This window comes from Myotis daubentonii, chromosome 5 (assembly GCF_963259705.1).
Source record: "Myotis daubentonii chromosome 5, mMyoDau2.1, whole genome shotgun sequence".
NCBI classification, from domain to species: domain Eukaryota; kingdom Metazoa; phylum Chordata; class Mammalia; order Chiroptera; family Vespertilionidae; genus Myotis; species Myotis daubentonii.
Genome location: NC_081844.1, coordinates 20234730 through 20260906, shown reverse-complemented (window position 1 = coordinate 20260906; position 26177 = coordinate 20234730). Strand labels below are relative to the sequence as shown.

The following is a 26177-nucleotide window of genomic DNA, read 5'->3' as shown; positions in this document are numbered from 1 at the left end:
GAAAGATTCCCCATTTGCATGGTCATTTGCATAGCATCAAAGAAGATACACTACCTGGTTAAACTAACTTCCCTGATAGAGGAAGAGCTACAAAAAAATCAACAGGACAAAAAAGATTTGCAGAAAATAAGAAAAGAAATACAAATGGTTTCTAAATTTTTTCACTTACCAGATTAAGCGAGATTTAAAACTGAAAATACATTTGCAGAAAACCGTGGTAACATCAGGGTGGCAAGGTTTGGGGGAAAACCAGTGTTTCACTGCTGGTTATATCAACAGTACAACCCCATCGAAAAACAACTTGACAGTATCTTTCCAAACGAAAATACAGAGGTCTCTTTGCCTTGCAGGGGCAATTCCACTTCTCCCCCATATGTGGCCAAAGGAATTTGCACGTGAATATTTTTGCAGTATTGTCTGTAGTGAGGAAAATATTTATATTTGTTTGTCATTGAAATAGGATCGCCCCAGGAGACACAACGAAGTGCTGCTTCTGGAGACTAGCGGATGAGACATTCACTTTTGCCCTATGCATCTTTTCTATTGTTTGAACTTTATAAATATGCCGCTATTTAGAGAATGTTTTTTAAAATATAATTTCTTTGTAAATAGATGGGTGCAAGTTCGCCAAAGCCACCGCTTTTCAGACGAATAAACTGAGGCTCAGAGAGGGTGACTCACCGCCCCAAACACACGGCAGGTTGGGGTCCTCCTAGGACTGGAACTGGAGTAGTCAAGGCAGTGAGTCCGCTTCCCGCGTCGCCAGGCCCCGCCCCCTCGCCGCCAGCCCAGCCCCGCCCTTCGGCCCCGCCCCCTCGCCGCCAGCCCAGCCCCGCCCCTCGGCCCCGCCCCCTCGCCGCCAGCCCAGCCCCGGCCCCGGCCCCGCCCCCGCTTGGCGGAGCGACCCCAGCAGTTGGGTCCAACCTGCAGCTAAGGCATAATTGGTACTCAGGCTGCGCGGAGGGTGGACCCAAGCACCGAGCTCCGGACGCTGGGACAGGTGACTCCGGGCGGGAGCGGGAGCTCGGGCGGGAGCGGTTCGTGCGGCGCGTAGCCCGAGCGGCGGGCCCTGGGGTCTCCTCGGGGGCGGTGTCACTGGACTCCGTGCGCCTCAGCGGGCGAGCCCCGGGCAGCGCGGGACTAACCCCAGCCAGGCCCGGCCGCGCGTCGGCGTCAGGGTCATTTGCATAGCGCCTTTCCGGGTTCCGCAGTGGAGTGCTCTGAGGACCAATCGTGTGCATCTATGCAAATCAGCGGGGTTGGGGCTCGCGCTAGGTGCTGGGAGTTGGCTGTCACAGGTTCGCTCTCCGCGGGTCCTGCAGGGGGGCCCCGTCATGTGCGTCCTCCTGTTCACAGGCCGCCCGCAGACCACCCCCGCCACGTGCGGGCCACGACGCCCCCCGCAGGACCCGCCCGTCGGCCCCGGGACGCCCGAGCGGCTCCTTCCCGAGGTCTATGCCCACCCGGGAGCCCCCCCACACCCACGGCTCCCGGGGGGACCTGCAGTTCCGCCCGCCTGGCCCAGGGCCTCCGGTAAGTGTGAGCTGGAGGAGGGTCCCCAGGCCGAGCCTAGGCAGAGGATTCCTTACCCCCAGTTTAAAGGATCCCAGCTTCCCGGTAGCCTCGTTCATTTGAAACCAGCGTCCGCTGTCTCTGTGCTAACCGCAGCCAGGAGCTCCCAGGGCAAGGCCCAGGAAGATTGTATTTGAGGATGAACTGCCCTCCCGGGCCCTCCCCTGCACCGAGAAGCCTGTTGAATCCATCCCTGGGGAGCATATGCCTAGGCCCCACCCAGTGCCCAACTATGAGCTGTGAGTGTCCCCCCTGTGGTTGCCGGTGTCTGGGGACAGTGAAGGGGCACCGATTCTGGGGCTTTGACAAGTGAATAAGAGAAAAAGGACATTTGAGCAGGGAGCCCAGCATGAGCAAAGAAAAACAGATTATACTGACTGGGGGAAAGGCAGGGATTCTTTACACTCACACTCTGTCCTGCTTTCAACACTCCCCTCTCCCCCCAGCAGTAAGTACCCACCAGTGAGCAGTGAGAGGGAGCGGAGTTGCTACGCTGCTGTGTTCCAGGACCAGTATTCAGAGTTCTTGGAGCTCCAGCAGGAGTTGCGCTCTGCACAGGCTAAGCTCCAGCAGCTGGAAGCCCTGCTGACCTCACTGCCCCCACCCCAAAGCCAGGTCAGCAACCAGGTGGAAACCCTTGCCCCACAGCCCTTCCAGGTGGCCAGACCCTGGCTCTCAGCACACCCATCAGGTCTAGATCTCCAAACTCTTCCTCCCCCAGCCTGGGCGTGCACCACTGCATGTGAGCCAACATCAGCCCTGAAGTGCTCCCTAGAGGGGTCACTGTGTCTCTTTGAGCCTGTTTCCCCATCTCTCCTTGGGTCCAGCACTCCCTTAGTCACCCTCCTCCTTCTCCCCTCAGAAGGAGGCTCAAGTAGCCGCCAGAGTCTGGAGAGAATTTGAGAAGAAGCGGACGGTGAGTCATGGCCTCCTGAATCCCACAGCCTGGCCTTTGCCCCCCTGACACTCCCATAAGTGCCCAGTTTCACAGAAAGAAAACCAAGGCTCAGAGAGGAAAAGCAAACGGGTCAAGCAGCTTGAGGGCCATAGGCCAGACTACCACAAGGACTTCCCCGCTCTCATCCTACCCAGGACCCTGGCTTTCTGGACAAGCAGGCTCGCTGCCGTTACCTGAAGGGCAAACTAAGGCACCTCAAGGCTCAGATCCAGAAATTCGACAGCCGAGGAGACAGCGAGGGCTCTGTGTACTTCTGAGCATCCTGACAGAGTGAGCCCGCCTTGCGCTCACTTCTCTCTCCCTCCCAGCCTTAGTTCCTGCTCTTCCCCCTCCTAGGGAATGCCTTCCCTGGTTGCAATGCCTCAGCCTTTGAGGCTTTGGTCCTGATGACCCCCTACTCCCGGAATTCTTCCCAGGACCTCCTCCAGGACCCCCAACCCTGACCGCATGGGGACCCTAGATCTCAGCTCATCCTCTGGAAGCAGGTCCTGTTCCCAATCCCAATGGAATAAACATTTCTTAAATATATACTATGCTTAACACTCAACGTCACCAAAAAATTGTTCTTCCATGTTGCAGAGGGGAAAAAATGAAGGTTCCGAGATATGGCCTTGTTCAGGGTCTCCAAGTGTGGTACGAACGCTTGTCTGTCCAGGGGGCTCCTGCTCCTCCAGAGCCTCAGGTGGCCCTTTCTGGGGGGAAAGTGAGGGGCCAAGTGATTGGGGAGCCCCAGGCCAGGAGTTTCCACAGGTCCAGTAATGGAGGCAAAGGACCCTAGAGCAGTGGTTCTCAACCTGTGGGTCGCGACCCCCTTGGGGGTCAAACGACCCTTTCACAGGGGTCGCCTAAGACCATCGGAAAACATATATAATTACATATTGTTTTTGTGATTAATCACTATGCTTTAATTATGTTCAATTTGTAACAATGAAAATACATCCTGCATATCAGATATTTACATTACAGTAGCAAAATTACAGTTATGAAGTAGCAAAGAAAGTAAGTTTATGGTTGGGGGGTCACCACAACATGAGGAACTGTATTAAAGGGTCGCGGCATCAGGAAGGTTGAGAACCACTGCCCTAGAGTCTTGCTGGGGTAGCCTTCTAGAGAACTCATGTGATGTAATGCTGGGGACCACCTGAAGGGGGCAGGCGCAGCCAGGATCCTTCAGGAGGCCACAAGGCCAACCAAGTAAATGGGTCCCTGCAATTTTCCACTTCTGGGCACTGCAAGCTGAACAGCGATTGTGCTGGGCACTGTGGTTTACCTGAGGACACTGGGGCCCGAAGCCGTGATTAAGGGCTGGCCAAAGAAAACAATGAGGTGTTTGGTCCAGGGCATGTGTGAATCCATGAGGCTCACTCTGAAGCCAGAGTCTGAATTTCACCTGAGCCATCTGCTAGGCTTAACTCCTATAGACTCACTGGCTGACCTCGGCCCCTCCCAACCCCAGACTGTTTCCCTACAACACTGTCCAACACAAACAGCAAGCAGGGCTGTTGTTAGGTTGTGGGTTTTCCAGGTGGTGGGAGTGGGTTCCCATGGTAGGCTGCCTTCCCCTCAAAGATGACAGAGCCCTGGCCAGTATGGTTCAGTGGTCAGAGCATTAGCCCATGCATCAAAGGGCTGTGGCCTCAATTCCTGGTCAAGGGCATGTACCTGGGTTGCAGGTTCAATCCCCAGCCCCAGTTGGGGTGCATGTGGGAGGCAACCAATGGATCACATGCATGTTTCTCCCTCCCTCCCCTCTTCCTTCCCTCTTTCCCTTCCACTCTTTCTAAAATCAACAGGGGGGCAGTGGGGGGGGGGGAAATGACAAATTTTGTTTGCAGGTAGGAAATGCCTTTATTATTGGCCTTGATTCATTCACCATGTAGTGTCCAACGCGGATCACGTGTCCAGAAGAAGCCACCGGGTGCACGCAACTCCTTCCTGGCTACGGCTGCCCCTCCAGTCAACACCAGGCCTCTGCCCGTCAGTAGGGAACCAACCCCACCATCCCACCAGTTCATGCCTGAGGCCCTGAGGGACAAGACTGTCCCGGGATTAGAACCTCAGTTCCTCCCCCCTCTTGGCCAGGAGGTTCTGTGGAGGATAGGCCAGAGCCTGGACAATCAGTCACTTTTTGGTTTCATGATCATTTAAAAAACAGAAAAGACAAACATTTCACAGTCTTTAAAAAATAGGAGTCTGAGGAGAGAGGCTGGAGTCCTCTGTCTGGGGAATCCCCCTGAGGCTCGAGCAGCCACATCCCTTGAGGTCTGCAGACCCGGCCACGGTGCCCCGGGTCCTGTCCAGTCACTGGCCTGAGCCATAGGGCCAGTTGAAGGTACTTCCAGACAGCAGCATGTCTCGAATCAGCGTCTCAATGGGCGTCTTGCCCACTAGACGCATGAAGAACAGCTGGGAGATGAGGGAGGCAGGGACGGCACGCAGGGCGGGGAGCCGCAGCAGCAGGCGCCCGAAGCGCTGGGGTTGGGACGGGTACTGGGCCCGCACGTACTCAGTGAGGGCCACCTGTGCCTTCTCCTGTAGGCTCTCCACGTGCGCTGGATCTGAAAGGCCACAGGCATCTGGAAGGACAAGGGCAAGGTCAGGTGGGGTAGGATATGGCAGGACACAGGGCCCCAGGGGTGATGGGGGGCACCATTGGGGATGTGGATATGGAGGGAGAGGAGCATTCAGGGGGTGAGAGATAGGGACTGGGTCACAAATGGGAGTATCTAAGGCAGTGTTGGCTCTCAAAAGATACGGAGGTAGCCTCATCCGAGGACAGTAACACAAGGGTGCAGGCAATGATACCTCAAGGGTGGATGGGACCCCAACTGAGGCCTCGTCAGGGAGACAAGTTCTAATCAAGGGAAAGAGGGGGCTGGGAAGGGGCCGTGGGGAGGAAGGCACGCCCCAGAGGGGGCTGGGGCTTGAGTGAATGTGACATTGTCTAGATGGGCCCCTTGAAGGTGGGGGTAGAGTCTTCTAGGGAAAGAAGGAAGGCAAAGTTGTGTATTTCACATGGATGCCACCTCCCCGAATGGCCTAGGTCTGGTTCCTGCATCCCTGGCCCCAAAAAAACACACAGTGGGTCTGGATGCTTCCTGGTTACAGAGGCAGCTGTGCCAACAGTCCCTCGAATTAGGTAGTGCTTTGGCAGCTGGATGGTCACTCCTGGCAGGGGAGTATTAGGACAGCCTTGCCCCTCCTCAATGGGAAGGACCTCAAAGCCACACCCCTTCCCAATCCAGTCAGCCCTGGAGGCTGCCCTACTACCGGGTTGGGGACTCTGGGTCAGGTCTGGGGTCACAGAAATCAGGGAGGAGGGGCCAGAATCAGATGTCAGGGGCCTCCCCACCCACCCCGCCTCTTTGATGAAGGGATGGAGAGTGGGAGAGGGGGGTGTCTCAGGGAGCCCAAAAATCAGGAAGAGAGGCTGTGGAACCAGTTCAGACCCAGCCTGGGGTCTGGGGACCAGAGTCAGAGTTCTTAGGGAGACCTGGGATCTGGGGTTGGGGCATCAGGGCGCCACACCACCTATATCACCTCCTCCACCGCCCCATTTAGCACTCACAGCAGGTGCAGGCCACAGCCTAGCAGGCAGGGCATCAGAGAGTGAAGGGTCACCCCCACCCCCAAAGAGTCCCCCGGCCCCGCCCCCCCCTTTGGAGCGCATCTTACCAGGTGTGAACAGCGCAATGGCCTTGAGGCAGCCATATTCTGCGGAGTCCACCTGCAGGCGGCCCAGCTTGTCCACCTGCTCCTGGAAGGCGCGCACCTGATCCATGAAGGCCACGGCGCGTTCGGCGGCCATGGGTGCGGCGTGCAGACCAGCGGCGGCCAGCAGCGGCGCCGTGTGCAGGGGCAGCGCGGCCTGCGCGGCGTTCAGCACGAACAGCTCGCTCCAGCTCAGGCGCAGCAGCGCCACCTGGTCGGCGACGGGCAGGTCGGGGAAGAAGGGCGCGTGGCGCGCCCACTCCACGGTGCTGAACAGCAGCCGCGCCGCCAGCTCACACACGTTGTCGATTCCCAGCACGGCGCCCGAGGAGCCGCCGCCTCCGCCAAAGCGCCCCGCCGCTGCGGGGTAGGGCTCCGCACGCAGCAACTGCGCGATCAGCTCCGACACCGGCTGCCCCGGGAAGAGGTCCCCGCCTGCCACCGCAGCAGCCAACACTGAGCCCGGGGGGCTGCCTGAGGAGGCGGCCACAGCGCCAGGCAGAGAGTGCGGGATGCGGCCACGCTGAACCGCTGCGAGGGGGACAGAGATGGGCAGAAGGGCGGGGAGAGGGCAGCCAGGAGATGGAGAGACAGGAGAGGGGAGAAGGGATGAGGGGTGAGGAGGTGGGGGAGGAATGATGAAAATGGTAAGGGGGAGTGTGAAGGAACATGGGGAGGGTAGAGAGGGGGGGAGAGGTGCCAGGAAGGAGGAGGATGGAATAGGGGGGAAGCGGATATCCAGAGAATCGTGGGGGCAGGTAGGGAGAAATAAAGGGGAAAATACAAAGTGATCAGAGGGTTACTCAGCCCCTCCCCTCTAAAAGCCCCCACACCTAGCCTTTCCCTAAAACCCCACCCCATGGGCACACAGCTTATTGGGAGGCCAGGGGTTCCATCCTGCAGCCACCCCCCACCCCGCTCCCCCACTCTGCCCTGTGCCTCCAGCCTGAGCCCCCAACCCCACCCAACTTCCTACAGAGGAGGACCATGGTGGGGGGAACTTCCTGGGTGGGAATGGGACCACTGGGTGAGGGCGAATTTCAGGCATGCCTGGCCCTCTCCCACTGGTCTATGTGAACTCCAGTCAGCAGCCAGGGAGGCTTGACCTGTCAATCATGTCCCTGTCAATCATGGGAGTCCCAGAGCTGAAAACGGGGCCAGGGAGGGGGTATTTTCCTAGGCCTTGGGACCCTGGCCAACTTGTCCCTAAAGCAAGTGATCTCTCCTATGGAGATGGGATCATTTCTCTAGCTCCCAGCCCCGCGTCCCAGGTCATGGCCCCCAAGAGGATCTGTCTGTGTGGGTCACTGCAGCTGCCCCAGTGCTGAGAATGGAATCTTAGACAGAAGTAGGTGCACAATAAACATGAGCTGCCATCAGCAGTCTTGACGGGGAGGAGGTAGAGGACTCACTGCTGGCCTCAGCCAGTGTCCCCAGTGACCAGGGAGGTGGGAAGAGCGGCAGACTGGCCTGGGTGCCAGGCAGAGACTGGGCTTTACTGAGTTGGCAGGTGCTGTCTTGCCACCTCCATGAACTTCTGGTCAACCTGCCATGGAGCAGATGGGGCGGGGACATGGGTGGGAGCCAGGGGCATAAGCAGATGGGGGAGGAATGACGAAATGGGTAAGGGGGAGTGTGAAGGCTTGGGATGAGCCATGCTCTGCCCTCAGAGGTTGGGGACCTTCTCCTTCCCCCTTTGCTCACTCAGTTCTAAACCCCACCCCCACTATTCCCTTGACCATGTTCCCACCTGAGGGCCTTTGCAATTGCTGTTCCCATTTCCTGAGCATCTTTTCCCCAGTCTTCCTCCTCATTCGGCCCAGAATGTGTGGGTTCGAGCCTAAACCATAACTCTACTGCTCTCATACCCTGGCAAACGGCCCACCTCCCTGCTCTGCTCGGTTTCCCCCTCTGTAAGATTGAGGAGATAATAAAGATGATGACACCAATCACTGAGTTACGTAAGAATCTATCTAACGGGCTTAGGACGGCACTTGGCACATAGTAAGGGCTAAGTGAATAGTAATTCAAGACAAGAACCATTTACTGAGCACCTTTTGTGTTCCAGGGCCTGGTCTATAAGCAGTGGGGATGTGTCACAAACAAGACAGAAGTCTTCCTCCTCAGAGAGGGGACATTCTAGTAAGGGAGCAGGTAAATTGCAGAGCGAGGTAAATGGTGTGAAACCAAGGAGGAGGATGAGGGGCAGACAGGAAGGCTTCTCTGAGGAGGTGCTATTTAAGCAAACCTTAACGGAAGGGAGGGAGGAAGCCAGGCAGGTGTCTGGGGGGAAAGCATGCCAGGCAGAAGGAAGGGCCCATGCAAAGGCCGAGGCAGGACTGTGCTTGGGACATGAGCTGCAGTTATGACGGTATCCACTCCTGAGATGGGAGATCTGAAGCCCTGATTTGAAGAACCGAGGGGTTTTAAGTCAAATGGACAAGTGGAGGCAAATCCAGGTGGGGAAGGAGGCAGGACAGTCACCTCAAACTTAAAAGGACCAAAGGGACTAATCAGATGGTTTAAGAGACATAGTTTGAGCAGCCATTCCTAGCTTCTTCTAGAAGCCCGGCAGAGAAGAAACCAACTTTAGACCAGGAAAAATTCCATTTCAATGCAGGGAAGAACTGCTGGCCTGGCCCCTGAGAGTCCAGGCAGAAACATGACACCCAGCATGGGGTCAGATCTGTTCTAGAGCCCCCGGGCTCCTGGTGGAAGTCTCAGCATTCCACTTCAATTCTAAGGGTGGAGTTCTAGGCCAACTGCCAGCATATATCTACCCAAGTCCCCAGGGCAGAGACAAAAGGCTGGGCCTCCCTCTGGCTCCCAGGGCCAGGGGTCAGGCGGAAGGACAGGCTGCCCTTTGACTTAATCAGACAAGTTCCTGCCTTGGGCAAACATAACGCAGGGTGGAGTGGGAGGGAGAGAAAGTCAAATAAAAAAATATGTCCTTGTTCAGGAAGAGGTGGCCAGGCTAGGGGACAGGGGCAGGGAGGTCGCTGAGGTGTCAGGGCCAGAGTACCTGCCTCTGAGGCCAGGGAGGCTGGAGAACAGTCCTAACATGGGCCCGTCAGGGCATCCCTTGCAGCCCCAGCTCCTGCACAGCCACAAGGCAGCCACGGGTAATTGGATTCCTCAAGCCCTGGGCCCAACTGAGACCCATGGGATCTCAGATGGGTGGTAACGAGATTAGCAGGCACCAGACCCCAAGAGAGGGAATGAGGGCAGGCCATTTGTCTACCCTCTGTCTGCCCCGCCCCAGCAGACTCACCCTCCTTCCTCATGCCCACCCGGAAGCACTTCTTGAGGCGGCAGTATTGGCACTGGTTCCGGTGATGCTGGTCGATCTGGCAGTCACGATTAGACCTGTGGGCATGCAGAGGTCACCATGTGGGTCCCTGTGACACCCACATCCAGCTCCTAAAGCTGCCCTCTGAGCCAACTCTGAAGGCTGCACCTGGGAAACCCTGGTACTCCACCCACCCCAGGCTGGGTAGGTAGCCCCAAAGGGGCACCAAGGTTACGCCTGCAGGTCTACAAAGAGGAAAGGACAGCCCGGCTGGCGTGGCTCAGTGGTTGAGTTTTGACCTATGAACCAGGAGGTCATGATTCGATTCCTGGTCAGGGCACATGCCCAGGTTGCGGGTTCGATCCCCAGTGTGGGTGCAGGAGGCAGCCAATCAATGATTCTCTCTCATCATTGATGTTTCTATCTCTCTCTCCCTCTCCCTTCTTCACTGAAATCAAGTTATAAAAAAGGAAAGGAAAGGACAATTGGGGGTGGGTGGTGACAGATGAATAGGAGTCTATGGCAAAGTAGATTAGCACACCAGGGAGGGTTTATTGGAACTGGGTTTTGAAGGATGAATAGTTCCCCAGGTGAATGGAGAGTGCAAGGAGAGCAAAAGGTTGGAAATGTGAAAATACGGAGGCCTAAACAGTTTCATTTTATGTAGCCACTGACACACCAAGGGGTGCGGTTTTGTCCCAGGGGCACTGCAAGAGCAGAGAAGGTACAAGGTCAGCGAGCTGACGAACAGTAGAGGCCAGGCCAGGCCAGAGCCAGTCCTCTATGGGGTCACAGCACTGTGGGGCCCCGGCATGATCACCCTGCACAAGGCCACCACCAATGAATGAATGAATGAATGAATGAACGAACGAACTCCTGTCCTGCTTTAAGACCCCACATCCGTGTCTCTTCCTTTGGAAACACCTTCCAACTCCTGAGCCCAAGAAACTTCTTTCTGGTGGCCCTCAGGGATCCTTGTTGCCTCTCCCAGGGATGGGACAGGTGGCCGGGCCCTGTGAGGCAGAGTCAACCCCAAGCAAGAGGATTCAGGAGCTTGTCCTTCATATGTCCCCAGCATCTCTTCCCCTGGGCCCTTGCCCCTCTATAACTCCACCCTGGTCCCAGGGCTCTCTGAGCCCAGACCTGGGGCAGATACCCCTGAGCTTCCAGCTGAGCACCAAGAAGTTCATCCAGAGAAAAATCAGAGTAAAACACTTACTAAAGTTAAAAATCTAACACCTCTCAGTTGAACATGCAGCCCTGACCCTCCTGCAGCAACTTCTCCACCAAGCCCGTTTCCTCATTTGGAAACAGGAGGCCAGAGGCCAGCTCCACATGAAATGCACTGGGTCAGGTGGGTGGGGCTGTCTGAGGGGCTCTGGGGGAGGTGTCAGGCCCCTGCCCCCAGGCCCCAGCAGGAAGTGCCAATAGCAGCTTTAGGAGAGCTGAGGCTCTGGAGAGCCTCCGAGAGCCTGGATCCTGCAAGTGGCAGCCTCTGAGCTCAGGCCTCTGCCCCTAAACAGCCCCAGCCCCCAGGAGGAGGCCCTGCTGGGGCGGAGGGAGCTCAGGCAGAACCAGAACAAAGCCCAGCAGGCAGGCAGTGGGAGGGTCCTAGGCAGCAGGCTGGGGGCAGCCGGCTGGAAACAGCCAAGCCTAGGGTGGGTGGGCAGGCAGGCAGGGGCCCAGCTCAGGGCCCTGACCTCAGGGGAGGCCTGGAACCTTCTGCTTCAACTTCCCCAGCTCTGGAGTCAGGACAGCTTTCCCGGTCCTCCAGATGGGGAAACAGAAAGTTCAATGATCCACCTAACAAGCACATGCTTGGCTCAACCGGGGCCCAACTGAGCTTCCTCCCTGGACTTCTGGCTTCCAGTTCAATTTGATTAGAGCCCTCCCTTGCTCACACCCTCCACTGCCCCCTGTGGCCCTCAGTCCTGCATTTCAGGCCCACTCAGCTCTTACTTCTCTCCCATGCCTGGGTGGTCTCATCTTACAACAATGCTCCCCCAACCTGCCACTGCGAGTCTGCCTGGACCAAACCCCTCCTGCTTTAAGGCCCATCCCGCTGCCCTCCTCCAGGGAGCCCTCCCTGACCCTCAGCCAGAGCCCCTTGTTCCCTCCTGGGACCCCAGACCTATCTCTCCCTTTGGCCCAGCCCCGACTCCACAGGCCGGGTGCTTCTGCATCTCACTCCCTCCATCAGACAGGGAGAGGGCTGGACATGGAGCTAGAGTCTCTCCTAGGGGGCTGGCATCACACTACCCAGGATGGGCCCTGAGGAAACTTTACTGAAGGGCAGTGACTTCACCTGGTGACACAGCCCTGAGCTTCCAAAGGACCTGTCAGGCCCTAAGAATGCCTCCTCTCCTCAGCCTTGGTGCTCCCACCCTCAGGGAACCTCTGGGACCTCAAAACCGCCTGAGCCCCTCCTTTGCCCTCCCCAAAGACCTGGCCAGAAAGCAGGCAGTTATTCCAGCAGTAAGAATGAGGCCAGTCTGGTGGCCCAGTTAGCACTGGAGGAGGGAGGAAGCCAGCTCGCGCGCTCTCTCTCTCTCTCTCTCTCTCTCTCTCTCTCTCTCTCTCTCTCTCTCTCTCTCACACACACACACACACACACACACACACACACACACACACACACACACACGGCCACGCCAGACAAGCCCTGACCCCAAACCTGGGGCCAAACTCCAGGTGCCCAGGGACCCACCCAGTAGCCTCTCCTGGGAGGGCCCTGACCCTAACTTGGCCACCCTTCCTTCCCCACCCCATCGTTCACCTTACTAAGCCCCAACTGGGGCAGGGTCTCTCCTGGGGTGATCCAGAACCGACCCCAGGACCTTTCTGAGCCTCAGTTTTGTGCATATGGGAAGTGGGGCTCCCCTTACTGGTTCTGCAGAGCCCAGGCATGTTCATGTAGGCTCAGAGTAGGGACTGATCAATGGAGTGGGAAAAAGGTTCACCCAAGAGTGGTGGGAAGGGGACCCCGGCTGGGCGAAGCCCCTCAATGGAGACTCCAACCCAGCACAGCCCAGGCCTTCTCAGAAACATACACCCCCACCCCCAACCCCCTGCCCCAAGTGGGGCCACCGAAGTGTCAGGGATTTTCCAGGAGCCCCAGGTCTCATCCCACCCCAGGCTGCTGGGGCGGAGCAGCAGAGGTGCGGTCAAATCCAGCCGCCCTCCCCATCCTCCCCTCCTCCAGCGGCGGTTTCCGGTGACCCAAGGTCCAGGGTGAGCCCAGGGCGGGTGCCCACTGAGAGGCCGGCCCAGTTCCCCCACAATAGGGTCCTCCATGCGAAGGCGGCCGCCCTGTGCCACCGGGGCCTGGCTTTCGTCAGGGCCTCCCTTGGCCAGAGCGACTTTGGAAGTGATATTTGACCCCAAGGGCGCGCCGTATCGATCCCTGCGGCCGCAGACAATGGCCCCTGGACGCTTCGAGCAGCACAGTCCAAGTTCCACGTTCGATTCCCGCGGGGGTCCCTGCACGACGATTCCCAAGGGGTGTCCTGGGGTTAAGGTCCCACCCTTACAGCACCCCAGTCCCTCTTCCCACGGAGATGACCCCTCTCCGGAAAAAAAAGGCGAGGGGCGGAGGAGGAGCGAGGAACTGGGGCGGCAGACGCCAGGGGACCACCTGATGGGAGGAACTGCATCCATACTGCGCCGACTGTATACACAATCCCAGGAACGGAACGGAGAGGGGGACAGGGGGCTGTGCCCTTTTCTCAGAAGGGGAGGGGAGGCCCAGGGAGGTCAGCGCCAGGCCCAAGGTGACCGAGCAGGTCAGGGCCCAGGCCTGGCCTGGTTCGGCCGGGTGCAGGCGGCGGGGCGGGGCGAGGACAGGGGGCTCACCGGCAGGTGTAGCTGAGGTTGCGGCGGATGCTCCGCTTGAAGAAGCTCTTGCAGCCCTCGCAGGTGAAGACGCCGTAGTGCTTGCCGCTCGACTTGTCCCCGCACACCACGCAGTCCACCTGCAGCCCCGGGCGCTCCTCGTCGCCCGGCTCCGCGTCGCTGGCGGCGCCGGGGGGTGAGGCCGAGTCTTCCTCGGCCGCGCGCGGGTAGCCGCCCGCCTTGTCCACACCGTTCGTATCGCCGCCGCCGGGGCCGCCCCAGCCGCCGGTCACCATGGCCATAGCCCCAGGGCAGCGGGGCCGGGGCGCCCCCTCCGCGCTCCTCCCGCCGAGCACCCCTGTCGGCCCGGGGGGGACGCTACCCGGTGCGCATCCGGTCCCGGCGCGCGGGGGGTACCGGCTGCACCCCCCAAAAAAGTTTTGCAGCAACTTCCTGCGGCCGGTCCGCCCGCCCGGGCGGAACTGGTCGGGCCGGTTCCAGGCCAACTTTCCCACGCGTGCGCGGGGCCGGGCCCGGGGGAGGGGGGGGCCCGCTAGAGGCGCGGGCCGGGGGCCCCGGGCACTCGCGCCCCGCCGCCCTGGGGCCCCGGCGGGGGCGCGCGGGCCATGGCTCGGCCCGGGCTGCACAGGGGGCGCCCTCTGGCCTGGCCGCCTCTCGGCCGGGTGCGGCGGCCAACTTAGCGGGCCGCCATCCGGGCGCAGGAGGCCGGGGGGAAAGTTTGGCCGCAAGTTGCGCGGCCGCCCGCGGCGAGGGGGATGGGCGGCGGGCGCGCGCCGGGGCCGGGCGCCGCGCCCCCTGGGTCGCCGGGGCCCCCCGGCGGCCGCTCGGGGCCTGCGGGGCCGCGGGTCGGCGCTTCCCGAGCTGCCGCCCCCGCTGCGGCCGCACACGCCAGGCCTGGGCCTGAGCTTGGGCCCAAGCCTCGCTCTCGCCGCCGCCGCCGCCGCCGACCCCGTGCGCCGGCCTCGCGCTGCGGCCGGTTTGACACACAACGTTCCATTCGCGGGGCGGGCGCGGGGCGGGGGCGGGGGCAGGGGCGCGCGCCGCGGGCTGGGGGCGGGCGCTCGTTGCCCCGGCGACAGCCGCCCTTATAAGGGCATGGGTGGCCGTGCGCGGCGCCCGGCGCGGGCGGGAGGGGCGAGGGCGGAGCACCGGGCCGCTCAGCCTGACCCTTCCCCTCCCTCTCCCCCTGCACGTCCCCGCCCCGTCCTCGCCCGCTCCAGCCTTAACCCCTGCCCGGCCGCGGCTGGAACCCGGGCAGCAGCTGCGCTCAGCCTTGCCGCAGCCTCGCCCAGACACCTTTTCACGGCCCTCCCCTCCACCTCCTGTTTTGGAGGTTGCCTCGCTCCATTGCCCTCCGGGCGCCGCTCGGAAGCCCCACATTCCCGGCATAAGCAATAACGGGGGTCCCGTTGCAGCCGGGGGGCATGCCCGTATGCAATACACGCGCACGCGCGCGCGCTCACACCCGTACCCCCTGGGGCATTGCACAGTTGCAAAATGGATTGTGTTTGCTTCCTCTTCCAGTAAGTCGCCGCGTCCGACCCCCACCCACCCAGTCTCTGCTTGGGCGAACACCTGGTGCTCGGAATATCCAGGGGGAAGGGATGTGGCGGTGGGACGCGAGGTCAGAGGGTCCCTCGCCAGAATTTTTGGCCTTTGGGAGCAGATCGCCCACCGCCCCGCGAGGTTAGAGGCGACAGGAACGCCCTCCACCCCTACCGGGGCCTGCCCCTTCCCCTTTAATTTCCTTTTTTCCCTGTGCTTTATAGAAAGGGCTTGGCCAGGCGGCCGGCTGGACTGCAGATGTCTCTTCCAGGCTCCCGGAGAGCTCTCCTCCCAGCTGCCGTCTGCCTGCAAAACCTCCCACAACCCCACCCAGACCCTGGACTAGGGCCAACCAGCATTTATTAAACACCTTTTGAATGCTCCCAGGCTGCTTCTGGCAAGAGAAGCAGGAGCCCCTAGCCCTGGGCTTAACTGTTAACGTTTAACCGGCTGGAAAAGCCCTTCCTTTCACCTTTCACCTTGGAGTCCCATAGGTCCAGTCGCCAAGCCTTTCTCCTGCCCTGCCCTACCCTGCCCAGAGCCAGGCACGAGGCCATGTGGCTGGGCTTGTGCGGGCTATAAAGGCAGGAAAGCAGTGCCCTCTGTCCCTGAGGCTCCAGTGCCCTCCCTTCTTGGGAAAGCCCCCCACCCCCTCCCCCTCCAGAAAACATCTGGAGAAGCATCCTGGGAAGGAGGGGGTTGCTTAGAAATCTTGCAACATTTAAAAGGATACCAAGGCCCGGGGAAAGGCAGCACAGTCCTCCAGCTCTGGGACACTGGGCCTCCCAGGGTGGGTCCAGCTGGATGGAAGGTGGGGAAGGTTTCAACAGGTACAGAGAGCAAGAAGGACTAGGGTTAGACATGAGCAAGGACTTGCCATGCGTCTAACTAGAGTGGACTTCTGCCCTGTAAGCCTTGCTGGGGGAGGGGGACCTGGGTGGTTAGAGAGGACCCTTTGGTTCTGGGGCTGCCTGGGAATGATGTGGGGGTGCTGACTAGTTATTTGGGGTGAGGACAGGGATCCCAGTCCCCTGGCCTAGATCTTCCAGGATCCTTGATGGGGGATCAGGGGTTTCAGAAAGGGAGACTTAGAAGGGAGGGAGAGAAGGATCAGGAAAGGGAATCAGAGTGGGGCTGGGCAAGGGAGAAGGCAGGGAATGGAGGTTTGAGAGACACAAGTCTGGGGCAGGGGGGCTCAGAAGTGACTGGCTGGGGCTGGATTGGAGACTAAAGTTAGAAGATCTGCTGCAGATCCCAGACCCTCCAGTAGGTCCAACCCCAGGTGGCTGCCCTGCCCCCTGCCCAGCTCCACTGGCCATGCACCCCCTGGGGCCCCGCCTGCAAGTGGGGGTAGTCGAGGTCCAGATCCGCCCCCCTGACCCCTGCCCGTGGCCCCGCGGTGACATTTGACCTTGTGGCGGCTGAGGACCGGGGACAAAGAGGTCTGGGCCCATCTGCCGCAGGGGCACCCGTGGGAACAGCCAGACCCCGCTCTGGGAGGCCTGGGAACCAGCCCCTGCTCCCTCCTCCAGCGCAAACTCCTTCCCCACCCCCCAACAGGTGACCTTGTCTCCTTTTGCCCCCTCCCCCACGGGCTACCAGGTGGGACTGGGGGCTAAGGTCATTCTTGGACTCTTGGGAGGTGGGGAGAAGGACAAGAAGGTTGATAAGGTTGGCTCCTCTGCCCACCGCACAGGCGACATTGCCCGCCTCAGTTTCCCTGCTGTCTTCCAAGCCTGCCTCCATCCAGAGACAGTGCTCAGGGGTCTGAAGGTCAGCAGCCCCAGCACTCCCTGCGGATCAGGAGGACCGGGTGCCGGCCAGGTCGCTGACTGGCTGACCTCAGGCCTGTTTTGCTTTCCCCAGAGGCGGCCCCCCCACACACACACACCAGCCCAGGTGAGGCCTGAGGAACGCCCCCAGCACCAGGCAGAGAACGAAAACCTGGCTAATCTCCACTTTGGGTTTCAACTACCGCGCCCAGGAGGGGACAGCTGGCTACTAATCCCAGCCGGCTGGATCCAGCCCAGCCCTCCTTTTGCAACCCGGCCAAACCCGGTTGGAAGCGCGGGGAAGTGTGGCCTATGCAAATGCATGCTAATCAGATGCCTGTTATTAACCTGACACTAACACCTCCCACAGCTCCCTAGCCGCCTGGTGAGAGCTGGGATTTAGCCATCCACGTTCTCTAGGGCCTTGTGTTCACCATCAGCAGCAACTCTGAGCCCCTCAGCGCCTGCAGTATAGGCCCTGAGTTTCTGCGCTCAGGTTTCTAAGCCCTTTGCCTTAGCGCCACATACTTTGCATGCAAGTTCCAAAGCGGCATCTGACTCCTCCTCCCCCAACCTGCACCCCGAGGGCAATGCCCTTCCAGCAAACATTCCACACCCTGAACCATGGGGGCCCCAGTCGTCCTGGGACTTGAGCATCTTCCTCTCGAGAGCATTTGCCAGGCCAAACCTAGCATCTCCTAAGGGGGTGGGCAGGGGCAGGTGTGCCCTGCCACCCCCCCCCACGCACACACCATGGACCCTTCCCTGGCTCCTGGAGACAGGCGAGAGTTGGAATTTCAGCTCTGGCTATGTAACCTCATTGACCCCTGAATCTCCCCAGCCAGCCCTGGGACCCTGCCCCCCCCCACCCCCTGGCCCCCCACCCCCACCCCCCCGGCCCAGGCTGCCTCTAGCATGACCCTGGCTGACCCCGTTCATATGCCCCATGGTGCCAGGCGGAAGACACCGAATCTTTTTCAAATGCTGGCTAACAACCCATCAGGACCCAGACGCCCACGTAGCCTCATCACACCAAGCCAAACACCCATCAACATGCACAGTCAGACCACATGACATCACTCCAGGAGATTTATGACAGGGCCTGCCACCGCTGTCTGGTACATTTAGACACAGCCAGGCACAGGGCCTACAGAAAGGTCTCCCCCGGCCCGGGAGGTGAGCGGGGTGGCCTGGGCCTCCCCAGGACTCTTGTGGTGGCTTCCAGCACAGCCAGCTCCTCTGCCTGTCTGGCCTCCAGTAGTGTCACCTGCTGTTCCAGCTTTCTCCGTTGCTCTTCCTGCTTCCGTTGGGCTCCTCGGAAGGCCAGAACCAGGGCTCTGGAGGGGTGAGGGAGCTGAGCCAGGATATCGTTCCCCCACCCCGCCCAAGACGGGGGGCTATGTATTTCCTGACTGGGATCCCGTTGTCACTCAGTCGGGGCTGACACAAACCAGGGCCGAGGGAGGGGTAGGATGGGCCGAACGTGCAGCCCAGCTTATAGGAGGGAAGCTGTAGCCCTTAAAGAGGGAGGAATGCTTCTGAGATCACCGCGGGCAGGCGGGGACCCACCTGTGAGCCTTACATAAGTCGGTGTTCAGCTTGGCACTCTGAGCACGCCTGGCTCGTCCCTTCTTAGCGACCTGTTCCAGCTCCTCCCGAAGAAACTGCAGCTGCTCCCACAGGCCCAGGGCCCTGGTGCAGGAGTGAGGAGAGAAGGGCTCACAGCCATAGCCAATCCTGTCTTCCTTCTGCCCACCCACCTGCCCGCACTGTTTCCACGGGAGCACACCTGTACACAGGTGCACACCCAGGATACCGCTGCTGTACACAACCCGCCCCTCGCCACGGCTCTCTCATAGGAACCACCACCACCCTCTCAGGCCAACCATCCCCCAGCCCAGGACCCAGGCACACACCGGGCGAGTGATGCTGACAGTTCCTGAGCTAGGTCCTCGGGGTCCTGCACCTGCCCCACCTGGCCTCCATCACTGCCCCTGCTGACTCCAGGGACCGCAGGGCCCTGACGGAAGCAGAGGGGAGGGACCTGACATTGGCCTAGGCCAAGTGTGTGCCGAGTTCGAGCTGGATGTTGATGTCCAGACTGGTAGCGATAGTCCTTTGCCCTCACAGCGCTCCCCGTTTCATGAGATGCCCCAATAAGGGTAAAATTACTCCCTAACAAGGGAAGTAAATAACACGAGACCTCACCTAAAGGCAGTTCAGAAGGGCTTCCTGAGGGAGGTGATATTTAAACTCAGGCCTCCAGGCGGTCAAGGACTTAACTAGATAAAGCAGTGACCCCTGTTCCTGGCAGGGGCACAGCAGGTACGAAGGCTTAGAGGTGGAAGAGATGATTCAGAGGAGGGTTCTGTAAGCCACTGAAGGCTTTAAGCAGAGGGCAGACATGACTGACAAAAAAGGGGCGGGAGGGGGAGGATTCCGGGAGGGAGCTAGAACCAAAATTTAGGAAGAGATGCAGCATGGGCTGGGGCTGTTGGGTAGAGGGGCGAGGTGAGTCGGCGTGGGAGATGGGAATGAGGAGGTGCCGGTTTGAAGGGAAGACACGAAGCCCCTGGGACTGATTGGGCTCCATACCCTCCCAAAACAGACCCCGAAGTACAAAGTGTGAACTTTACCCTGCAGTTCCCCATTCAACTCATTTCTCTGTGCTGAAATGGAAGCCGAGGCTTGGCCAGAGACAGCCAGCCAGCAGGGTACTGCTCTCCCTCCTGGGTCCAGCGGAGCCGCTCACCTGGCACCAGGCCTCCTCATCGCCGCTGCTCCCGCCGCTGCTGCCACCACCGCTGCTGGCGGCCCCGCGCGTCTGAAGCTGCGCCCGTTCCCACTGCAGCTGCTCCAGCAGGAGCGTGTGGACCGGGCCCTGGGCTCGGAGGGCCGCCTCCTGCAGCTCCAGACCCCGCTTCTCCCGCCGCACCAGCTGTAGCCTCAGCATCAGGTCCTCCAGGGTCTCCTGAGAAACCAAGGAGAGGGCGAAGCATCTGTGCCGCTAGGGTCAACGTCTGGGGAAACTGAGGTCCCGGGAGGCACCCACTGAGGGCTGGTCAAGCAAGAACTGAAGCCCTCACCGTGACCTTGTGTGGTGAGAAATATCATCCTCCCACCAGAACTACAGCTGTAGATATGGCAGTTCAGAGAGGGCAAGTAGTTTCGACAAGGTCAAGTAACAGCTCAGTGGAAGGGTCTGGAGTTTCTCCAAGTCCAGAACCTCAGGTCTCTCCCACCAGGCTAGAGAGCTCAGATGGCGTCTCCTGCCCCCATTTATTTTCCATACGAAGGGCATTTTGGAAAGCCGTATTCCAAGTCTTATGAGGAACTGAATTCCAAAGGACAAACTCCTATTCATCCCTCAAAACTCCAGCCCCGATTCTCCTCCCTCCAGGAAGCCTGCCTCTAGCCCAGCAGAGCTTTTCCTTGCTACTTGGTCACCTAATCACATCCCTCATCCTCACCAAAGGGTTTTGTCCCACCAGGAAAGACCGACACAGTGACCCTGCCTATGTGTACCCGTGTGGCCTGCAGGTCCTGCTGGATGCGCCTCTTCTCCAGCCGGGGCAGGGCTGGGCCAGGTTGAGTCTCCAGAATGGCCTGCACCAGGGCTTCTGCATGGGGCAGAGTGGGCATGGGTGCCAAGGTGGGGCCAGGCTCTGGGAGAATCTTCACCAGAGCACGGCGCTCCTGGAGACGCTGCACATAGCCCCGGAGCTGGAGAGACACCTCCTGGAGGGTGGGCCTATCCACACTGCTGCCCTCAGGGCTACAGAAAACAGAAGAGGGGCCTCTGTCAACACCGGCAGGCACGGTTGTACTAACTTCATGCCAACCCTGGTGGGCTCCATCCTCTTTCGTCTCACTGTCCATGATGGATCCTATGCCATCTGTGGTGGGCACTGTCATACTAACATGACGTGCACTATAATGTAAACCCCAGTGGGTACCGTTATCCATCGAGACAACATGGTGAACACTATCACTTCAAAGGGGACCACTGCTCAGTCCAACATGGTGAACACCATCCCACCAACACAACAGACATCACCACTCAGCTTGCCAGCCCTGTTTGGCAGCAGGCCAACCTGACTAAACGCGGTCGTGCCAGTTATAATTAGTGGGCATCGATGTTCATGCCAATCCTGGTGGGTCCTAGATCAACCTCCATGACTGTCAACTTCCATGACAAATTTGTTGAGGAGCAACCAGCCAATTCCAGTCAGGTCTCCCCAGGGTCAGCTCTGGGAGCCAGCCCCATTCTCCAATCAGGACCCCATTTACTAGCTTACCCGGTTCCGGGGGTTCCCAGGAGTACCTTGGCTGGGGATCCCACAGTGTCTCTCCATCCATGATAGCCTCCTCTTGAGCTAGCAGCCTCTGAGCCTCCTTCTCAGCTGCCTCCACATCACTCCTGGGGACTTCTGCTCCTGAGTCTGCCTCCCGGAGCGTGAGCAGGACTCTGTACACTTCCTCACAGTGCTCACTGTGGGACATTAGTTCTGAGTGCTCTGGGACACTCAGCCCCATCTTTCCGGTGTAAGGGGTGTTTTCACCTGCTCCTGGGTCTCTCATATCTCCCTGACCCCCACCCCCAGAGGGCATGCGAACCTCTTCAGCATCCTTGGACTGAAATTGTCTTTAATTAATTTTCATGGTGAGAGAAAGTGCTTTCCTGAAGGGGTCCTGCCTCTCTTTGTGGATCAGGGCCATCCTCTAAATGTACCCATTCTCTTCCCAGCCATTGACATGATGGGAAGGATGCACTGACCTATATTGCAAGGCCAGACGTAGTGCTGTGGCCTCAGCCTCCCACTGGCCCAGCTGCATGCTGAGGCCCTCACACCGGCCCTTGTATCCCTGGAGCACAGCAGACAGCAGACGGTTAAAGCATTTGAGCTTCTCGATGCTTCTGCCTCCAAAGACAGGGAAGAGAAAAAATGAGAGACCTCACAGGGCAGTCAGCACCTTATCGATTTCCATTCTCCTCCCCCACCCTCACCCCCATTTCAGCTCCAGACTCTTGGGTTTATATCCTAGCAAAGCAGGTGCAGGTGCCCTTAAGAGCTCAACATTTGTGTCTCTTACCCCCGGAGCTGCTCCATCTGAACTTCCACAATGTGCATCTCAGGGGCAAGGGGCCGGTTGGGGAGAGGCCCAAGGATCTGGGCACTGGAATCACTCTGGAGGCGCCGGAGCAGGGGGTGAGACAGGGAGAAGGGATCCTGCCAGCAAGAGGGGACTTGATTCACTCAGATTGGCATCAAGAGCCTAGTACTATGGGTTTAAGCTTTTCCAGCCCCAGAAGCTGTTGGATCACATGGCCAGGTTTGGGTCTCACTGCCCCAAACCCTAAGGATCTCAAATAAGTGGTTTTGAGCTTCCTACACTCACCTGAGTGGTCCAGGGTTCCCTGACAGTCCCAGAGCTGCTGGAACTGCTGCCCAAGCCACCCACTTGGCTTTGAGAGGGAGGCGGCAAGGGCTCCAGCCTCAGCAGGGAGTCCTGCAGCTCCTGGACCTGGCGGGGTTATGGGAAATGTCAGGCCTGGCGGCCCCAAATGCCCACCTGTTCTTGGGGCAGTGGCAAGAGCCCCAGATACTCACTGCACCAAATTCCTCACTATATAACCTTGGGCAACTTAGCCACCCAAGACTTCTCTTTCTTTAGATGTACAGATAGCCAACAGGTACATGGAAAGGTGCTCAACATCACTAATTATCCGGGAAATGCTCTCAAAACTACAATGAGAATGACCTCACACCTGTTAGGATGTCTATTATAAAAAAGACAAGAAATGACCTGGCTGGTGTGGGATGCTGATCTGGATTCCTGGTTGGGGGCATGTAGGAGGCAGTCAATCGATGTTCAGCTCTCACATCAATGTTTCTCTCTCTCCCTCTTCCTTCCTCTCTCTCTCTCTCAAAATCAATAATTTTTTTTATATTTTATTGATTTTTTACAGAGAGGGAGAGAGACAGAGAGTCATACATCAATGAGAGAGAAACATCGATCAGCTGCCTCCTGCACACCCCCCACTGGGGATGTGCCCGCAACCAAGGTACATGCCCTAGACCGGAATCGAACCTGGGACCCTTTAGTCCGCAGGCGGCTCTATCCACTGAGCCAAACCAGTTAGGGCAGGGGTCCTCAAACTTTTTAAACGGGGGTCAGTTCATTGTCCCTCAGACCATTGGAGGGCCGGACTATAGTTTAAAAAAAAAACTATGAACAAATTCCTATGCACACTGTACATATCTTATTTTGAAGTAAAAAAACAAAACGGGAACAAATACAATATTTGTATTTGCATGTGGCCCGTGGGCCGTAGTTTGAGGACCCCTGGGTTAGGGCATCAATAATTTTTTTAAAAAAAAAACAAGAGCCAGCCCTGGCCAGGTAGCCCAATTGATTAAAGTGTCCCAATCCACCAATGTTGAAGGTTTGATCCCCAGTCAGGGCACATACAAGAATCAAACAATGAATGTGTAAATAAGTGTAACAATAAATAGATGTTTCTCTCTATATATTTCTCCCCCCTCTCTAAAATCAATAAAAACTTTTAAAAATTAAAAATAGTTTAGTAGTTGGTTAAGCATTGCCCCGTGCACCAAAGGTTGCTGGTTTGATTTCCAGTCAGAGCACATATCCAGGTTGCAGGTTTGATCCCCGGTCGGAATGTGTGCTAGAAGCAGCCAATCAATCTCTCTCTCTCTCTCTCTCTCTCTCTCTCTCTCTCTCTCTCTCCCTCTATCCTTTCCTCTCTCTCTCAAATCAATAAAAACATTTTTTTAAAAGATAAGAAATAATGCCCTGGCTGGTTTGGCTCAGTGGATGGAGCGTCGGCCTGCGGACTGAAGGGTCCCAGGTTCGATTCTGGTCCAGGGCACATGCCTGGGTTGCGGACTTGATCCCCAGTAGGGGGTGTGCAGGAAGGTAGCCAATCAATGATTCTCTCTCATCATTGATGTTTCTATCTCTCTCTCCCTCTCCCTTCCTCTCTGAAATCAATAAAAAATATATATACATATATTAACTAAAATTTAAGAAAAGATTGCAAGGGACCTGTGCCTTTGGGGGCTCAGCAGTCAATGCTGCATAAGTTTTTCCGATGAACCAATGATTGAGCATCTCCTATGCCAGGCTGCCTCCTTCCTCAGACATTGAGCCCTGGGAGGCAGGGATGCCCACTCACCTCTCTCTGCAGTGTCTCCTTTTCTCCCTGGAGGGCCTCCAGGGAGGCCTGCATGTGGCTTAGCTCGTCCTCACGGCTGCCCAGGGCCAAACGTAGCCAGGCGTTCCTTTCTGCCAGGTGGGCCACCTCCCGCTGGCAGCCCCCTGCCCCCTCCAGCTCCAGGCAGGGCCTTGGTTCCCCCTGGATTCTGCCCTCCATCTCCACTGGCCCAGGACAGCTGAGGGGCTGGCAGCGCCAGGCGGCAGCTGCAGCCTCCAGGGAGCTCAGAGCATGCTGGAGAGTCTGAAACACGTCGGGGGGCCCAGGTGCAGAGAGGACAGCCTCCTTAGCCTCTGGGGCATGGTGGGCTTCTTCTGCAGGCTCATGGGGCCCATCGAGGGCTGGGGCCAGCCCCCTGCCAGAGTCCCCATCAGCCTCTTCGTCAGTTCTGTGATGTGAGCGATGGAAGTTTCTGGAAATGGGGATATCTGGGGCGTCTGGCACACAGGGGGTGTGTGTTAACACTGGCAGTGCATTATGCAGGGCCTTAAAAATCAGGCTGCGGCAGGCGATAGGAAGCCACGGTGTGCGTGTGAGCAGGGGTGGTGGTAGGGGACACAAGCAGAGCTCTGGGGAGGAAAGAGCTGGAGTGGGAGACACGGACCAAGCGGGCCTTACCTGCTCCTCGGGCCTTGCCCACTCCCCTCTGCCTCAGGGCCCAGCAGCCCAGGCTTGCAGCTTTCCTGAGATGGCACCGGGCCCAGCTCAGAGCTTCCGCTGGCTGCCTCGGCCTCCTCTGAACTCTCAGCCACGGGGTCCAGCTCACCCTGCAAAGGACCATCAGGGCTCTGAGCTCCCAGCAAGAGGGCCCGCTGAGCTGGCTGTGGCAGGGAGCAGGGACACTTACAGGTGGAGCATGTCTCCCTCGCCGGCTTCGGGGACGTGTGGCCCGGGCGCTCATTGCTGTCCACAGATCAGTGTCTTCTGAAACCCCTCCCTTGTCCGCCCCCCTAAAACCACAGCCTGATCTCAGCTCTTGCCTTTGTTGTCCTGGCAGATAACAGCCTCGATTTCCCTTTCTGTGAAATGGGCATTGATTTCTCCCCTCCGGAAGGAGTCTTGAGTAATCAATGTTGATGGGGCACGTTTCAACGCCTCTGTTGACAGACAGCTCACTACCTACCAAGGCTGCCCTGACCGCCCCCTTCTCTTCTGCCTCCTTTACTTTTCACTGCCTTGGTGCTCCCCTCCCTCCTCTATCTGGGCCTAGGATGAGGACTTCAAGAGTCCTTTCTTAAAAAAAAAAAAGTCCTTTCTCCTCCCCAGGGCCCTCCCTAACCAGAGGACCCGATCCTGGGGTTGGGTCCCCTCAGCCCACTCCACTTCTCTGTCCCTCCGGGAGCACCTTGTCAGAGGCCTGAGTCCCTGGACACTCTTGGGGTCACTGGCCACTGCCCGCTCAGGCCAGGGCTGCCCAGGCTGGCCTGGGAGGGGCCGGGAAACAGGAAGCCCCCTCCCCTGGTCACATGACTTGTTATTGTTCAGTTTCCTTTTCGAGGACAATGCCTTCCCCCAGTCCCAGCAGGGGACATGTGTCCAGCTCCTGAGACGTCTGTCCCTCCTCACCTCAGCCTCCAAGGCCACGGCTCTTCTGCCTCCGAGCCTCCATTTCCTTCTGTGTAAAATGGGGAATAAATATAGCATTTACCTACAGTGCCATGGAGAGGTTTTTTTGTGTGTTTTTTTTTTAAGGAGAAAAAAGGAAGAAGTTTATTGGAAGCACACGAAAATCCTGCCAGAATCAAGAAAACACTAAATAGCCAGAACTTACAAAGACTAGAGCTGGCTCTGGCCAGGTAGCTGAGTTGGTTGGAGCATCATCCTGTGCAGCGAAGGGTTGTGGGTTCCATTCCCAGTCAGAACGCACACCTAGATTGCAGGATGGGTACAGCAGGTATCCGATCAGTCTTGCCTGTTTTATTTGCCCAGCACTTGACAAGTGCTCAATTAATACCTTTTTCTTCTTCCTCTTCTTAAAGGATACCTTTCAGCATTTCATATAGTACTGGTTTGTTGGTGGTGAACTCCTTTAGCTTTTCCTTATCCGTGAAGCTCTTTATCTGACCTTCTATTCTGAATGATAGCTTTGCTGGATAAAGTAATCTTGGTTGTAGTTCTTGCTATTCATCACTTTGAATATTTCTTGCCACTCCCTTCTGGCCTGCATAGTTTCTGTTGAGAAATCAGCTGACAGTCGTGTGGGTACTTCCTTGTAGGTAACTGACTGTCTTTCTTTTG

At 58.2% G+C, this 26177-nt stretch overlaps 3 protein-coding genes across 9 annotated transcripts; 1 reads left to right on the top strand and 2 right to left on the bottom strand.

Annotated features, from left to right (window-relative positions):
* Window positions 1-882: 882 nt before the first annotated feature.
* On the top strand, window positions 883-3058 carry OCEL1 (occludin/ELL domain containing 1). 4 transcript variants are annotated; one of them, XM_059696320.1, is made up of 6 exons: window positions 883-1000; window positions 1357-1533; window positions 1669-1811; window positions 2022-2187; window positions 2435-2488; window positions 2665-3058. In XM_059696320.1, the coding sequence occupies exons 2-6, from the start codon at window positions 1456-1458 to the stop codon at window positions 2785-2787; spliced, it is 564 nt and encodes a 187-aa protein (XP_059552303.1). In that variant the 5' UTR covers window positions 883-1000; window positions 1357-1455; the 3' UTR covers window positions 2788-3058. The 4 variants fall into 4 exon arrangements, with proteins under 4 accessions (XP_059552303.1, XP_059552304.1, XP_059552302.1 ...); XM_059696321.1 differs by having other exon boundaries at window positions 2019-2187; window positions 2438-2488; XM_059696319.1 differs by having other exon boundaries at window positions 2019-2187.
* A 1295-nt stretch (window positions 3059-4353) lies between these two features.
* Window positions 4354-14382, bottom strand: NR2F6 (nuclear receptor subfamily 2 group F member 6). Its single transcript, XM_059696318.1, has 4 exons — window positions 13383-14382; window positions 9513-9607; window positions 6206-6772; window positions 4354-5106 (listed from the first exon to the last, which is right to left on the bottom strand). The coding sequence occupies exons 1-4, from the start codon at window positions 13661-13663 to the stop codon at window positions 4832-4834; spliced, it is 1218 nt and encodes a 405-aa protein (XP_059552301.1). The 5' UTR covers window positions 13664-14382; the 3' UTR covers window positions 4354-4831.
* Window positions 14383-17775: 3393 nt separating this feature from the next.
* USHBP1 (USH1 protein network component harmonin binding protein 1) lies at window positions 17776-25331 on the bottom strand. 4 transcript variants are annotated; one of them, XM_059696313.1, is made up of 12 exons: window positions 24787-25331; window positions 24558-24706; window positions 23901-24376; window positions 22100-22225; window positions 21794-21930; window positions 21477-21617; window positions 21024-21191; window positions 20225-20474; window positions 19452-19670; window positions 18616-18719; window positions 18269-18391; window positions 17776-18036 (listed from the first exon to the last, which is right to left on the bottom strand). In XM_059696313.1, the coding sequence occupies exons 1-12, from the start codon at window positions 24795-24797 to the stop codon at window positions 17847-17849; spliced, it is 2094 nt and encodes a 697-aa protein (XP_059552296.1). In that variant the 5' UTR covers window positions 24798-25331; the 3' UTR covers window positions 17776-17846. The 4 variants fall into 4 exon arrangements, with proteins under 4 accessions (XP_059552296.1, XP_059552299.1, XP_059552298.1 ...); XM_059696316.1 differs by having other exon boundaries at window positions 18616-18674; XM_059696315.1 differs by having other exon boundaries at window positions 23901-24327.
* Window positions 25332-26177: the final 846 nt, after the last annotated feature.

Excerpts from the sequence above, each read along its gene's own strand:
- OCEL1 (XM_059696319.1), top strand. The coding sequence starts at position 1,456 with ATGCCCACCCGGGAGCCCCCCCACACCCACGGCTCCCGGGGGGACCTG. Across the intron at positions 1,812-2,018 it reads CCAGTGCCCAACTATGAGCT|CAGTAAGTACCCACCAGTGA; the intron begins GTGAGTGTCCCC and ends CTCTCCCCCCAG. Across the intron at positions 2,188-2,434 it reads TGCCCCCACCCCAAAGCCAG|AAGGAGGCTCAAGTAGCCGC; the intron begins GTCAGCAACCAG and ends TTCTCCCCTCAG.
- USHBP1 (XM_059696313.1), bottom strand. Across the intron at positions 22,226-23,900 it reads AGGAGACACTGCAGAGAGAG|GTCCAGGAGCTGCAGGACTC; the intron begins GTGAGTGGGCAT and ends TAACCCCGCCAG. Across the intron at positions 21,931-22,099 it reads GGGAACCCTGGACCACTCAG|GATCCCTTCTCCCTGTCTCA; the intron begins GTGAGTGTAGGA and ends TCTTGCTGGCAG.
- NR2F6 (XM_059696318.1), bottom strand. The coding sequence starts at position 13,663 with ATGGCCATGGTGACCGGCGGCTGGGGCGGCCCCGGCGGCGGCGATACG. Across the intron at positions 9,608-13,382 it reads AACCTCAGCTACACCTGCCG|GTCTAATCGTGACTGCCAGA; the intron begins GTGAGCCCCCTG and ends GCATGCCCACAG. Across the intron at positions 5,107-6,205 it reads CATTGCGCTGTTCACACCTG|ATGCCTGTGGCCTTTCAGAT; the intron begins GTAAGATGCGCT and ends TTGTCCTTCCAG.